We start from the raw sequence: 14,601 nt of genomic DNA on the forward strand, positions 1-14,601 counted from the left end.
TGGGGACACCAGGAGGTCATGGGGGGCCATGGGGGACCATGGGGGGCCATGGGGACACTGGGGGGGCCATGGGGACACCGGGGGGGCCATGGGGGGCCACCCCCACACCCGGGTGGCTCCCGGCAGGGCTCACGGGGCCGCAGCCGTCGGGGCCCCCCCAGTTCCAGCCTGGCCCCGGGGGGGCAGGTTGGGGGGCTGGGCCCCGGGGGGGGGCAGGGGGGGGCCCAGCAGCTCCCTCAGCTCGGGGACGAGCTCCAGGAGGGTCTCGGGGCCGGGGGGGTCGCGGCGGTGCCGGGGGGGGCTCTGCAGAGCCAGGGCCAGGCGCTCCAGAGCCGCCATCACGCGGCCTTCGGCCTCCTCCTCTTCGTCGTCGTCGTCGTCGTCGTCGTCCTCAGCCGCCGTGGGCACGGGGACGGGGGTGGGGAGGGTGGTGGGGGCGGGGGTGGGGACGATATTGGGGGCAGGACCGGGGACGGTGGTGGCCGCGGTGGTGGGGACGGGGACGGTGGTGGGGACGGGCAGGCTGCGGGCGGTGACACCTGGGGGGGGGACACACACAAAGGGGGGGGGGGGGTCAGCCATGGGGACAGGGGACCCCGGTGCCCAGGACCCCCCCAATCCCCCCCCCCCGAGGGGCCGCGGGCAGCCGGGACCCCCAGTTCTCCCCCCGCCCCCCCCCCCCCCGTGTGCCCCCCCCCCAAGGCATTGGGGTGTCCCCACCCCCCCCCACCCCCAAACCCGGGAGGGGCCCTGGGTGTCCGGGCACCTACCGAGCGGGTGGGGGCCGAGCAGGGCGAGCAGGCAGAGCAGGACCCCCGGGGTCCCCGGGGCACCCATGGGTGCTGGTCAGGAAGGACCGGGAGCACTGGGAGCACTGGGAGCACTGGTTTTAAGGTCAGGTGGGTGGGGATCCTCCCACCCGCCATTTCCGCCACGCCCGGGTGGGGCCACCCACGTTGGGTGGGGACACCCCCGCCCCCCCACCCATGGGTGTCTGGGGGGGCTGGAACTGTTCCTGAGAGCCCAACTGGGCTCATACTGGTCCCTGTGGGTCATACTGGTCTTTATGGGACCATACTGGTCCCTTTAGGGTCATACTGGTTCCTACAGGGTCATACTGGTCTTTATGGGACCATACTGGTCCCTTTCAGGGTCATACTGGTCTTTATGGGACCATACTGGTCCCTTTAGGGCTATACTGGTTCCTACAGGGTCACACTGGTCCCTACAGGACTCGTACTGGTGCTTATGGGACCATACTGGTGCCTTTAGGGTCATACTGGTCCCTTTCAGGGTCATACTGGTCTTTATGGGACCATACTGGTCCCTTTAGGGTCATACTGGTTCCTACAGGGTCATACTGGTCTTTATGGGACCATACTGGTCCCTTTAGGGTCATACTGGTCCCTTTAGGGTCATACTGGTTCCTACAGGGTCATACTGGTCTTTATGGGACCATACTGGTCCCTTTCAGGGTCATACTGGTCTTTATGGGACCATACTGGTCCCTTTAGGGCTATACTGGTTTCTACAGGGTCACACTGGTCCCTACAGGACTCGTACTGGTGCTTATGGGGCCATACTGGTCTCTGTGGGGCCATACTGGTCTTTACGGGACCACACTGGTCTCTTGGGGCTCGTACTGGTTGGTGTCACCCCCTCCCTCCAGCCCCAGTTTCAGGGCCGCCTCCCCAGTGTCGCCCAGCACCACCCATGGGTGGCCCTGGCCCAGCCCCCATGTCCCGTCCCCTCGTGTCCCCAAGTGCCACCGGCCCCACGGGTGCCCTCGGCTCACCCATCCCGTCCCTGGTGTCCCCATCCCATGGATGTCCCCACCCCTGGTGTCCCCATCCCTGATGTCCCCATCCTCTTGAGTGTCCCCATCCCATGGATGTCCCCATCCTCTTGAGTGTCCCCATCCCATGGATGTCCGCATCCCCCATGTCCTCAGTGTCCCCATCCCATCCCTGGTGTCCTCATCCCATGGATGTCCCCACCCCTGGTGTCCCCCATGTCCCCCATGTCCCCCATGTCCCCCATGTCCCCATCCTCTTGAGTGTCACCATCCCCAATGTCCCCATCCCTGGTGTCACCATCTCCCATGTCCCCCATGTCCCTGATGTCCCCCATGTCCCCATCCCATGGATGTCCCCACCCCTGGTGTCCCCATCCCTGATGTCCCCATCCTCTTGAGTGTCCCCATCCCATGGATGTCCCCATCCCCCATGTCCCCCATGTCCCTGATGTCCCCACCCCTGGTGTCCCCATCCCATGGATGTCCCCATCCCCCATGTCCCCATCCCTGATGTCCCCATCCTCTTGAGTGTCCCCATCCCATGGATGTCCCCATCCCCCATGTCCCCCATGTCCCTGATGTCCCCCATGTCCCCCATGTCCCTGATGTCCCCACCCCTGGTGTCCCCATCCCATGGATGTCCCCATCCTCTTGAGTGTCCCCATCCCATGGATGTCCGCATCCCCCATGTCCTCAGTGTCCCCATCCCATCCCTGGTGTCCTCATCCCATGGATGTCCCCATCTCCCATGTCCCCCATGTCCCCATCCTCTTGAGTGTCCCCACCCCTGGTGTCCCCATCCCCGATGTCCCCATCCCCCATGTCCCCCATGTCTCCACCCCTGGTGTCCCCATCCTCTTGAGTGTCCCCATCCCTGATGTCCCCCATGTCCCTGATGTCCCCATCCCATGGATGTCCCCATCCCCCATGTCCCCATCCCTGGTGTCCCCATCCTCTTGAGTGTCCCCATCCCATGGATGTCCCCATCCTCTTGAGTGTCCCCATCCCATGGATGTCCGCATCCCCCATGTCCTCAGTGTCCCCATCCCATCCCTGGCGTCCTCATCCCATGGATGTCCCCATCCCCCATGTCCCCCATGTCCCTGATGTCCCCATCCCTGATGTCCCCATCCCTGGTGTCCCCATCCCCCATGTCCCTGATGTCCCCATCCCATGGATGTCCCCATCCCCCATGTCCCTGATGTCCCCCATGTCCCCATCCCATGGATGTCCCCATCCCCCATGTCCCCATCCCTGGTGTCCCCATCCCCCATGTCCCTGATGTCCCCATCCCTGGTGTCCCCATCCCCCATGTCCCTGATGTCCCCATCCCCCATGTCCCCATCCCCCATGTCCCTGATGTCCCCATCCCCCATGTCCCCATCCCCCATGTCCCCATCCCCCATGTCCCCATCCCCCATGTCCCTGATGTCCCCATCCCCCATGTCCCCATCCCCCATGTCCCCATCCCCCATGTCCCCATCCCTGGTGTCCCCATCCCCCATGTCCCTGATGTCCCCATCCCCCATGTCCCCATCCCCCATGTCCCCATCCCCCATGTCCCTGATGTCCCCATCCCCCATGTCCCCATCCCCACCTCCCCAGTGTCCCCCCCCCATCCCCCCCGTCCCCAGCCGCGGGCATGAACCGGCCGCACCAGTTCATCCGGTACCGAGACACGTGGGGACACGCGTGGGGACAGGCTGGGTCACGCGTGGGCGTGGGGACACGTGTGGGGACACGTGTGGGGACACGCGTGGGGACAGGGACGAGGCGGGTGCCGCGATCCGACGACTTTATTGGGACACGGGAGCGGGGGGATCTACTTGTCACAGCCCCCGCAGCTGGACTGGGACTGGCCGGATCCCGTCCCAGATCCCCCCCCAGATCCCGGCCTGGAGCCCCCCCCCGATCCCATCCCAGATCCCCCCCCAGATCCTGGCCTGGAGCTCCCCCCCGATCCCATCCCGGATCCCATCCCGGATCCCGGCCTGGAGCCCCCCCCCGATCCCATCCCAGATCCCATCCCGGATCCCATCCCAGATCCCGGCCTGGAGCCCCCCCCGGAGCCGTAGGTCCCTGACCCAGAGCCGGATCCCACACCAGATCCGAAGTCGGAGCCAGATCCCTGAGTGGATCCCGTGGGGGGCCCACGGTGCGTGGGGATGTAGCCCCCGATCCGGGCCGGATCCCGCAGCCCTGGTATGAAGGGGATCCCGGGATTCTTGTACCCGGGGCGCCGGATCCCTCCGTAGGATCCCGACCCCCCGTAAGATCCTGATCCACCACCGTAGGATCCCGATGCACCACTGTAGGATCCTGGTCTGCCATAAGAGCCTGATCCACCCCCGTAGGATCCCGATCCCCCCTGGGATCCCGATCCCCCATAAGATCCTGATCCACTCCCCTGGGATCCCGAGCCACCCCCATAGGATCCTGGTCTGCCATAAGATCCCGATCCACCCCCCTGGGATCCCGACCCTCCGTAAGATCCCGATCCACCCCCGTAGGATCCTGATCCCCCATAAGATCCCGATCCACTCCCCTGGGATCCCGAGCCACCCCCATAGGATCCTGGTCTGCCATAAGATCCCGATCCACCCCCCTGGGATCCTGATCCTCCATACGATCCCGAGCCACCCCCCTGGGATCCTGATTCTCCATAGGATCCTGATCCCCCATAAGATCCTGATGAGCCCCCGTAGGATCCTGATTCCCCAAAGGATCCCGAATCATCCCCGTAGGACTCAGGGAGCCCGTAGGATCCCGATCCCCCATAGGATCCTGAGCTGCCCCCGTAGGATCCTGAGCTGCTCCCGTAGGATCCCGATCCGCTGCCTGCTTGGGATCCGCTGCCCCCCTGGGAGCCAGGTCTGCCTGATCCAGACCCGCTTCCCCCATGGGATCCGCTGCCTCCGTGGGATCCGGGTCTGCCTGATCCCGATCCGCTGCCCCCCTGGGAGCCGGGTCTGCCCGATCCTGAACTGGATCCTCCATACGATCCCCCATAGGATCCTGGCCTGCCTCCATAAGATCCAGATCCTCCGTAGGAACTGGATCCTCCATAGGATCCGGATCCCCCGTAGGATCCTGAGCTGCCTCCATAGGATCCCGATCCGGGTTTCCCTGATCCTGATCCTGAACTGGATCCTCCTTGAGATGAGCCGGGTCTGCCCGATCCGGATCCGCTCCCCCCCTGGGATCCAGGTCTGCCTGATCCGGATCCGCTTCCATAGGATCCCAAACTGGATCCTCCATAGGAGCTGGATCCCCCATAGGATCCGCTTCCCGCGTACGAGCTGGGTCTCCCGGATCCGCCCCCGTAAGACCCGACTCCGTAGGATCCCGAGGGCCCACCGGATCCCGGCGACACAAAAGATCCCGAGCCGTCCCCGTGGGATCCCGGTCTGCTCCCATAGGATCCTGGCTTGCCCCCAGGGGATCCCGGTGACGCGTAGGATCCCGAAGAGCTTCCGCCTCCCTGGGATACTCCCGAGCCGCTGTAGGATCCCGCTCCTCCGTAGGATCCCGAATTGCCGGAGGATCCCGATCCGCCTCCGTAGGATCCCGCTCCTCCATAGGATCCCGAATTGCCGTAGGATCCCTCTCCTCCGGAGGATCCCGAATTTCCGGAGGATCCCGAATTGCCGTAGGATCCCTCTCCTCCGGAGGATCCCGCTCCGGCCCCGCCCAGCTGGGGGCTGAGGAATCCGGCGGGATCCTTGCAGGGATCCACCCCGGCCGTCAGCGGGACCAGGCGGGAGCCCGAGTCGCAGCGGCCGGAGGCGTCTGGGCCAAAGCGGGCGTCAGCGGGTCCCCCCCGGCTCCCAGTGCCTCCCAGTAACCCCTCATCTCCATCCCAGTGCCTCCCAGTTCCACCCCAGTCCCTCCCAGTCTCCATCCCAGTCCTTCCCAGTATCTCCCAGTCCCCATCCCAGTCTCTCCCAGTACATCCCGGTCCTTCCCAATCCCTCCCAGTCCTCATCCCAGTTCCCATCCCAGTCCCTATCCCAGTATATCCCAGTATATCCCAGTCCCATCCTAGTCTCTCTCAGTCCCATCCCAGTCCCCATCCCCGTCTATCCCAGTATATCCCAGTCTCTCCCAGTTCCCATCCCAGTCCCTATCCCAGTCTATCCCAGTATATCCCAGTCCCATCCCAGTCCCATCCCAGTCCCATCCCACTCCCCATCCCAGTCCCCATCCCAGTCTCTCCCAGCCCCATCCCAGTCTCTCCCAGTCCTCATCCCAGTATATCCCAGTATATCCCAGTCCCATCCCACTCCCCATCCCAGTCTATCCCAGTCTCTCCCAGTCCTCATTCCAGTCCCATCCCAGTATATCCCAGTATATCCCAGTCTCTCCCAGTCTATCCCAGTCCCATCCCAGTCTATCCCAGTCTATCCCAGTCCCATCCCAGTCCCATCCCACTCCCCATCCCAGTCCCCATCCCAGTCTCTCCCAGCCCCATCCCAGTCTCTCCCAGTCCTCATCCCAGTATATCCCAGTATATCCCAGTCCCATCCCACTCCCCATCCCAGTCTATCCCAGTCTCTCCCAGTCCTCATCCCAGTCCCATCCCAGTATATCCCAGTCTCTCCCAGTCTATCCCAGTGTACCCCAGTCCCATCCCAGTCCCATCCCACTCCCCATCCCAGTCCCATCCCAGTCTATCCCAGTCCCCATCCCAGTCTCTCCCAGTCTCTCCCAGTCCCATCCCAGTCCCCATCCCAGTCTCTCCCAGTCCCTCCCAGTCCCCATCCCAGTCCCCATCCCAGTCTCTCCCAGTCCCATCCCAGTCTCTCCCAGTCCCTCCCAGTCCCTCCCAGTCCCACCTGGCAGGCACAGGCAGAGCAGCAGGAGCCCGAGGGCCGCGGGCAGCCGGGGACCGGCCATGGCGGGGGGGGGCACCGGGGACGTCGGGGACACCGGGACGGACCTTAAATAGGGTGCGGGGGGGTGGGGCACCCCGGGGTGCCACCGCGCGGGGGGGCGGGGGGGGCCCCGCCCGCGTTAAACCCGTGAGTCACTGGGACTGACCCGCTTGGCGGGGCCGGGGGACACCCCCGAGCCGCTGCCCCCCCCATCGGGGTCAGGGCGCACCCCGAGTCGGGGCGGGGTGGGTGGGGGGGGTGGGGTGCCCGGGCCCCCCCAACCCGCCATTAGGGGCCGGGCGGTGACCGCGGGGGGGGGGGGGGCACGCCCTGGCTGGGGGGGGGGAACCGGTCTGGTGGATCCCGGGGATCGGGGGGGGGGGGGGGAAAGGGGGGTCCGGGGGGGGGAAACGGGTTCCCTCGGGGGGGGGATTCTGGGGGTCTGGGGGGTCCGGGGGGGGGGGAAAGGGGGTCCTTGGGGGGAGGGAAAGGGGGGTCCCTGGGGGTATCCGGGGGGGGTCCGGGGGGGGGGGAGGGGGGTCCCTGGGGGGGGGGGAGAGGGGGGTCCGGGGGGGATGCTGGGGGTCTGGGGGGTCCGGGGGGGGAAAGGGGGTCTTTGGGGGGAAGGAAAGGGGTTCCCTCGGGGGGGGGATTCTGGGGGTCTGGGGGGTCCGGGGGGGGAAAGGGGGTCCTTGGGGGGAGGGAAAGGGGGGTCCCTGGGGGAGGGGAGGTCGGGGGGTTCGGGGGGGATTCTGAGGGTCTGGGGGGGATCCAGGGGGGGTTCTGGGGGGGGGGGGAATGCGGGGGGGGTCACTAGAGGGGGAAAGGGGGGTCCGGGGGGGGATCCTGGGGGGATCCCGGGGGGAGAGATAGGGAGGGTCCCTGGGGGGGGGGGGAGAGGGGGGTCCGGGGGGGGATTGTGGAGGTCTGGGGGGGACCCGGGGGGTCGATCCGGGGGGGCACCCCGGGGTTCCCAGGCAGGGGGGTCCTGGGGTGAATCCTGGGGATCGGGGGGGGGGATACGGGTGGTCCCGGACAGGGACCTGGGGGGTCCCTGGGGATGTGGGGGGGGGGGGGCGGGGGGTCCCGGAGGGGTTCCGGGGAGGTTACTGGGATGTGGGGGGGTCCCGGGGGGGAGGGGGAATCCTGGGGGGGTCCCTGGGGATGTGGGGGGGTCCGGGGGGGTGACGGGATCCCTGTGGGACCCCCCGGGCGGGGGGGGGGGGGAAGCGTTTGGGGGGTCCCAGGCGCCCGCGCGGTGGCGCTGCCCGTGCGACCCTACAATAACACCGCGGCGGCCCCGCCCCCTCCCGCACGGGCCCCTCCCCTCGGCCAAACCCCGCCCCCTCCCCCCCTTCTTCCGCACACAAAGACGCCCCCCCCCCCCCCCGGATTGGGGGGTCCCGGGGTCCCTCCCGCTTTTTGGGGTGCCCTTCCCCCCCTCCCCCCCGGGCCCGTTTGGGTTCCGGCCAGTTTTGGGGATTTAACCCCGCCCCCCCGGGTCCCTCCGAGCCCCCATCGGGCGGATAACAAAGGGGGGGGCGGGGGGGGGGCGAACACCCGCCCGGACGTCTGGGTTCCTGCGAGTCATCCCTCCCCTCCCCCACCCCCCCCCCCCGCGCTAAAAGCCGCTTTTCATCCCCCCCCGCCCCCCCCCCTTCTTCCTCCTCCTCCTCCTCCTCCCGGTCCCTCCCGGCCGCCTGGGTCCCGCTCCATCCCGGGGTGAGTACGCGGGGACCCCTCCCCCCCGCCCCGGCCCCCCCTCCCCCCACTCGGACGTCTGGGTCCCTCGTGGGAGGGGGAGGGGGGGGGTGGGGGGCCGGGATTTCCCTTCCCTTCCCCCCCCCCCCCCAAACTCCTCCGCCCTTCCCCGACAAAGGCAGCTCCGCCCGCGCGCTGGGGGGGCCGCACCCCCACCCTGGGGGGGGCCCGTGGGTCCCCCCCCCCCCACTCGGGACAGTGTCCCACACGCTCGGGGTGTCCCCGTGCCGGGGGGGGTGGGGGTGTGGGGGTGTGTGTCCCCCCCCCGCCCCGGCCATGTGCGGGATGTCAGGGGCCGCGGAAGGAGCGTGACGGGGTGAGGAGCGGCCGCCGTGGCCCCAGGTGTCCCCTCCCTCCCCTCCCACCCCCCCCCGGTCTGTCCCCGTCACTGGTGGTCTCATCGCTGGGCGCCTTGGTGGCCCCCGTCCCAGCTCCACCACCCCCATCCCCAGCCCTGGTGGTTCTGGCATCCCTGACCCATCCCCGGTGCCTCCACCACCCCTGACCCCATCCCTGGTGGTTCCACCACCCCCATCCCATCCCTGGTTCCTCCACCACCCCCAACCCATCCCTGGTGCCTCCACCACCCCCGACCCATCCCTGGTGCCTCCACCATCCCCAACCCATCCTTGGTGCCTCCACCACCCCCAACCCATCCTTGGTTCCTCCACCATCCCTGACCCCATCCCTGGTGCCTCCACCACCCCCGACCCATCCCTGGTGCCTCCACCACCCCCGACCCATCCTTGGTTCCTCCACCATCCCCAACCCATCCTTGGTTCCTCCACCACCCCCAACCCATCCTTGGTTCCTCCACCATCCCTGACCCCACCCCTGGTTCCTCCACCACCCCCATCCCATCCCTGGTTCCTCCACCACCCCTGACCCATCCCCAGTGGTTCCACCACCCCTGACCCCATCCTTGGTTCCTCCACCATCCCTGACCCCACCCCTGGTTCCTCCACCATCCCTGACCCCATCCCTGGTGCCTCCACCACCCCCAACCCATCCTTGGTTCCTCCACCACCCCTGACCCCATCCCTGGTGGTTTCACCACCCCCATCCCATCCCTGGTTCCTCCACCACCCCCGACCCATCCCTGGTTCCTCCACCATCCCTGACCCCATCCCTGGTTCCTCCCCCACCCCTGGCAGCTCCACCGTCCCCCCCACCCCATCCCGACCCCCGCATTGCCCCATCCCGCGGCAGGCGATGGCGGTGCCGGGTTGGAAGCTGCAGCTGCTGGAACGGCGCCGGCGGGAGGAGGAAGCGGCTCGACGGCGCGAGCGGGAGCAGCGGGACCGGGCGGCCCAGTTGCCCCCTTGGAAGCGAGAGCTGCTGGAACGGCGTCGAGCCAAAGCGGGGGCGGCCGCGGGGGGGGTCCCCGACGGGGGGTCGCTGGCGTTGGCGCCGGGGCTGAGCCGGAGCGCCGAGGGGTTGGAGCGCTGCGGGGAGAGCGAACCCCCCCGGGGTCGCGTCAGTCGCCTGCTCAGCCGCTTCGCCCAGCGACCCCCTGCCCGCTCGCTCAGCACCGAGGGGCTCCCCGAGAGCCCCCCCGAGACGTCCCCCAACCGCCATCGTACCTCGGGGGACGAGGGGTGCGAGGGGCAGGGGGGCGCGGAGGGGCAGCAGGGGGTCGAGAGCCACGGGGTGGTCAAGGGACACGGGTTGGCCACCGGCCCGGGCACGGTTGAGGGTCTGGGGGCAACCAAGGGCGTGGGGGCAGTTGAGGGACAGGGGACAGTTGAGGGACAGCAGGCGGCCGAGACCCACAGGACGCCCAAGGGCCACGCGTTGGCCACCAGCCCGGGGCCGGTTGATGGTTTGGGGTCAACCAAAGGCGTGGGGACGGCCGAGGGCCAGGGGACGGCTGAGGGACAGCAGATGGCCGAGACCCACAGGACGGTCAAGGGCCACATGTTGGCCACCAGCCCGGGGACGGCCGAGGGTCTGGGGACAACCAAGGACCTGGGGATGGCCAAGGCGCGGGGGTCAGTCAAGGGTGTGGAGGGACAGGGGGTGGCTGAGGGCCACAGGTTGGCCATCAGCCCGGGGACGGTGGAGGGACAGGGGACAACCAAGGACCTGGGGACGGTTGAGACACGGGGGACAGTCAAGGGCCTTGGGACGGTCAAGGGATGGGGCGTAGCCAAGGGTGCGGGGACGGCCGAGGGACAGGGGACGGTGGAGGGCTGTAGGACGGTCAAGGGTCATGGGTTGGCCACCAGCCCGGGGACAGCTGAAGGTCTGGGGACAACCAAGGACCTGGAGACGGTTGAGGGACGGGGGACAACCAAGGGCTTGGGGACGGTTGAGGGACAAGGGACTGTCGAGGGCTGTAGGACGGCCAAGGGCCACGCGTTGACCACCAGCCCAGGGACGACCGAGGGTCAGGGGACAACCAAGGACCTGGGGACAGTTGAGGGCCAGGGGACGGCTGAGGGACAGCAGGCGGCCGAGACCCACAGGACGCCCAAGGGCCACGCGTTGGCCACCAGCCCGGGGCCGGTTGACGGTTTGGGGTCAACCAAAGGTGTGGGGACGGCCGAGGGTCCGGGGACCACCACGGACCTGGGGACAGTTGAGGGCCAGGGGACGGTCAAGGGCATGGTCAAGAGCTGGAAGATGGTGGAGGGCCGGGGGACGCCAGGGCCGCAGGGGGCGGCGGGTGGCCACGACGGCGCCGGCACGGCCGAGGGCCAAGGCTCAACCAAGGGTTCCGCGCCCACCGCCTCGGCCGTGACGTCGGCGTCGCCCGCCTCGCCCGCCTCGCCCGTGTCGGCCATGACGCCCGCTCAGGGGCGTGCGGAGGGCGGGGCCGTGGCGGGGCTGGGGGGCGGGGGGGGGGGCAGCGGGCCGGCGGCCATGCGAGGGGCTCCCCGTCGCGAGCCCGGGCCCCCCCCGGCCCACCCGGCCTTGCAACGCCGTAGCGGTAACACCATCACGGTGCGACCCCGGCGGGGGGGGACGCCCAACGGTCCCGAGGGCGGGTCCCCATCAGCCGCTGCCCCCCCGACACCCCCCACCCCCCCGGTTGCTCCCCCGGGGCCCCCCAAGAAGCGATACCCCACGGCCGAGGAGATCCAGGTCATCGGCGGGTACCTGGCCCTGCCCCGCTCCTGCCTGGCCAAGAACGACCCCCACCGCAAGAAGGTAGGGACCCCCCCCCGTGTCCCCCCGTGACCCCCTGTGTCCCCCCAGGCCACCCCTGCCCACTGTCCCCTCCATGTCCCCGTGTCCTCCAGCCCCCCCCCATCCCCAGCCCTGTCCCCCCCCGCCGTGCTCCCCTGGAGCCCCTGTCCCCATCCTTGTCCCCATCCCAGACCTCCTTGTCCCCATCCCTGGTCCATGTCGCCATCCCTGTCCCCCCCCCTTGTCCCCCCGTGTCCCCATCCCTGGTCCCTGTCCCCCCCCCTTGTCCCCCCCGTCCCCATCCCTGGTTCCTGCCCCCCCCTTGTCCCCCCTTGTCCCCCCCGTCCCCATCCCTGGTCCCTGTCCTCCCCCCGTCCCTTCCTGGGGTCTCCCCCCTTGTCCCTGTCCCCCCTTGTCCCCCCCCCCCCCGACAGGGCACAGCGAGGCGGGGGGGGGCTGTTGGGCTGCCCGGACGTGGCCCCTCGCCGCTTCCTCTCCCTGCCCGCACCCCTGCCCGCACCCCTGCCTGCCCCCTGCCTCCCCCCTGCCTGCCCCCCGCGCAGCAAACAGCCCTGACGCCTGGGGGGTGGTGGGGTTTTTTTTGGGGGGGGGGGGGGGGGGTGTATTTCGGGGGTCCGGATGCCCCGGGCCCCGCAGTCGTGGGGGGGCAGAGGGGTCCGGGGGTTAAAACAAAGGGGGGGGGTGTCACCCCTGAGACGTTACCCAGAATCCTCCAGGGCACCCCAAAAACAGGAACCGGGGGGGGCAGGGGGGAGGAAACGGTTCCCGCAGTAGCAGGGCGGTGTCGTGCCCCCCCCCTCCCCTCCCCCCCCCCCAACTTCTTCCTCTGCCCCTCTCCCCTCCCCCGCTCCCCGTGGGGCCATGTGACCCCCCCCTCCCCCACTCATTAATAGCTTCTCGTTAATTATGATTAAGCTGGGAAGGGATTAATTGTCATGGGAACCCCCATGGCGGGGGGGACACACGGACATGTCCCTGCTGCTCCCCGGAGCTGGGCGCATTGGGGGGGGGGGGGGCCCAGGGGGTCCCCATCCCTGGGGTGACCCCGGGGGGGTGTCCCCATCCCCACAATGTCCCCCCACGTGTCTGTGTGTCCCGTTCCCCCCCCCCCCCAGCTGAAGATTTGGTTCAGCGAGCGGGAGCTGGAGCGCACCTTCTGTTACCCCTCGGAGGGGGCAGCGCTGGCGGCCTGGGGCCCCCCCGAAGAGACACCCCCCACCCCCGCACCCCCCTCGGTCCCCGATGAGGATGAGGATGAAGACGAACCCCCCCCAGTGAGGGGGCTGCCGGGGGGGCTGAGAGCCCGCGCCCTGCTCGTGGGTGAGTGTCCCGGGGGGGGCACTGGATGCCTGGGGGGGGGGGCTGGGGGGGGTAATGGGGGGTCCTGGGGCGTTGAGGGGGGAAATGGGGGGTCATGGGTGATCTGGGGGGGGTGTTGAGGGGGGTAATGGGGGGTCCTGGGGCATTGAGGGGGGAAATGGGGGGTCATGGGTGATCTGGGGGGGGTAATGGGGGGGTCCTGGGGCATTGAGGGGGGAAATGGGGGGTCATGGGTGATCTGGGGGGGGGGGTGTTGAGGGGGGTAATGGGGGGTCCTGGATGATCTGGGGGGGGTAATGGGGGTTCTGGACTCCCTGGGAGGGGCGTGAGGGGGGGTAATGGGGATCCTGGATGCCCTGGGGGGGCTGAGGGACATCGGGGTCCTCACCCCTATTTCCCCCCCCCCAGATGAGTCCTGCCGGCGGTAACCCCGGCCCCTGCCCCACACCGGGGGGGGGGGGCGGGGGGAGCCACAATGGGACCCCCCCACCCCTCCCCTGCTGGCAAGGGGACCCCCCGGACCTGAGGGACCCCCCCAGCGGGGCAGGACAGGGCCAGACACATGGACAAGGACACCCCCCCCCAAAAAAAACCCCCATGTGCCCCCGGGGGGGGGGGCACAAGGACACTGTCCCCACCCTGGGGACCCAGCGGCATTCTGCCCTTCCCCCCTGGGGGTGGGGGGCACCGTGGGGGGATTTTGGGGTGTCCCAACTCTTCCCTCCCCATTTTGTAGCTTTTCTAGCAGCGGGGGGGGGGAGGGGGGGCTGAGGTCAATTATCCTTAACGAGGTTTTTTTTTAGCCTAATTAAGGGCTATTTTTTAGCCAGGGGCGGGGCAACTTTGTCAGTATTGGGTCAACCGGAGCTGTCCCAGTTAGGAACTGGGCCAGGCCCAGTTATAACTGGGCCAAGGGGGGGGTGTGTGGGGGTGTAAAGCCGCAGCAGTATTAGCTGGGGGGGGGGGGGGCAAAGCTTGGGGGGACGGGGCTCGGGGGGCGAGCGGGAGGGGACTTTGTGTGGGGAGGGCGATGATGGCGGAGAAGGGGCAGCAGAGGGCGAGGAGGAAGGCCCCAACTGGGCCCAGGGAGGGCAAACGGCTGAGACAGGGCACAGGCGTGAGGAGCGATGGGCGGGCGGGAGCGGGAGGGATGGCCGGCCTGGAGGGGATGGGGGAGACCCCGAGGCGGCCGAGGGGAGACAGAATGGGGGAGGGTGGAAGAGGCCGAAGGCTGAGGCCTAGTCCTGTTGCCGTGGCAACGAAGCCTGAGGCCTACTAAAGCCTGCGGCCTATTCCCGTTGCTGTGGCAACGAAGCCCGAGGCCTCCAGAAGCCTGCGGCCTACACCCGTTGCCGTGGCAACGAAGCCTGAGGCCTCCTCTCGTTGGCATGGCAACGAAGCCCTGGGCCTGCACCGTGGGGAGGGCCATGCCGCCACTCGGCCACACTGTACCGCGACAAGTGACAATAAAAAGTGATGACGGCTGCAGTGATCCTGGCTGGTGATACCGGGGGCGGGGGGGGAGGCGGCGGTGGCGGCCCGGGAGGTAAAATGGTGGGTTTGGGGTTTTATTATTTTACAGGCGTCGCGGTAGAGCGGGAGTGCGCATGCGCACCGAGCGGCCGGGGGGGGGGCGTGGCGCGTGCGGGGAGCCTCGCGGAAGAGCCCGCCACCACTCACGCATGCGCAGAGGGCGGG

General features: G+C 68.7%; 2 protein-coding genes across 3 annotated transcripts; one reads left to right on the top strand and one right to left on the bottom strand.

Moving 5' to 3' along the window:
• Positions 1 to 129: 129 nt before the first annotated feature.
• Positions 130 to 6,865, bottom strand: LOC129198228 (cell surface glycoprotein 1-like). Its single transcript, XM_054807382.1, has 4 exons — positions 6,631 to 6,865; positions 4,027 to 5,584; positions 343 to 539; positions 130 to 195 (listed from the first exon to the last, which is right to left on the bottom strand). The coding sequence occupies exons 2-4, from the start codon at positions 5,372 to 5,374 to the stop codon at positions 130 to 132; spliced, it is 1,611 nt and encodes a 536-aa protein (XP_054663357.1). The 5' UTR covers positions 5,375 to 5,584; positions 6,631 to 6,865.
• Positions 6,866 to 8,317: 1,452 nt separating this feature from the next.
• PPP1R18 (protein phosphatase 1 regulatory subunit 18) lies at positions 8,318 to 14,391 on the top strand. 2 transcript variants are annotated; one of them, XM_054807477.1, is made up of 4 exons: positions 8,318 to 8,391; positions 9,640 to 11,583; positions 12,699 to 12,903; positions 13,312 to 14,391. In XM_054807477.1, the coding sequence occupies exons 2-4, from the start codon at positions 9,643 to 9,645 to the stop codon at positions 13,329 to 13,331; spliced, it is 2,166 nt and encodes a 721-aa protein (XP_054663452.1). In that variant the 5' UTR covers positions 8,318 to 8,391; positions 9,640 to 9,642; the 3' UTR covers positions 13,332 to 14,391. The 2 variants fall into 2 exon arrangements, with proteins under 2 accessions (XP_054663452.1, XP_054663451.1); XM_054807476.1 differs by lacking the exon at positions 8,318 to 8,391 and adding an exon at positions 8,492 to 8,746.
• Positions 14,392 to 14,601: the final 210 nt, after the last annotated feature.

The sequence above is a fragment of the Grus americana genome, chromosome 32 (assembly GCF_028858705.1).
Source record: "Grus americana isolate bGruAme1 chromosome 32, bGruAme1.mat, whole genome shotgun sequence".
NCBI classification, from domain to species: domain Eukaryota; kingdom Metazoa; phylum Chordata; class Aves; order Gruiformes; family Gruidae; genus Grus; species Grus americana.

What these genes read in the sequence shown, in the direction of transcription:
- LOC129198228 (XM_054807382.1), bottom strand. Translation starts at nt 5,374, where the DNA reads ATGGAGGAGCGGGATCCTACGGAGGCGGATCGGGATCCTCCGGCAATT. An exon ending in GGAGGGATCCGGCGCCCCGG is followed by an intron (nt 540 to 4,026) that starts GTACAAGAATCC and finishes TCCCCCCCCCAG; the next exon opens with GTGTCACCGCCCGCAGCCTG. An exon ending in AGGAGGAGGCCGAAGGCCGC is followed by an intron (nt 196 to 342) that starts GTGATGGCGGCT and finishes CCCGGGGCCCAG; the next exon opens with CCCCCCAACCTGCCCCCCCG.
- PPP1R18 (XM_054807477.1), top strand. Translation starts at nt 9,643, where the DNA reads ATGGCGGTGCCGGGTTGGAAGCTGCAGCTGCTGGAACGGCGCCGGCGG. An exon ending in ACGACCCCCACCGCAAGAAG is followed by an intron (nt 11,584 to 12,698) that starts GTAGGGACCCCC and finishes CCCCCCCCCCAG; the next exon opens with CTGAAGATTTGGTTCAGCGA. An exon ending in AGCCCGCGCCCTGCTCGTGG is followed by an intron (nt 12,904 to 13,311) that starts GTGAGTGTCCCG and finishes CCCCCCCCCCAG; the next exon opens with ATGAGTCCTGCCGGCGGTAA.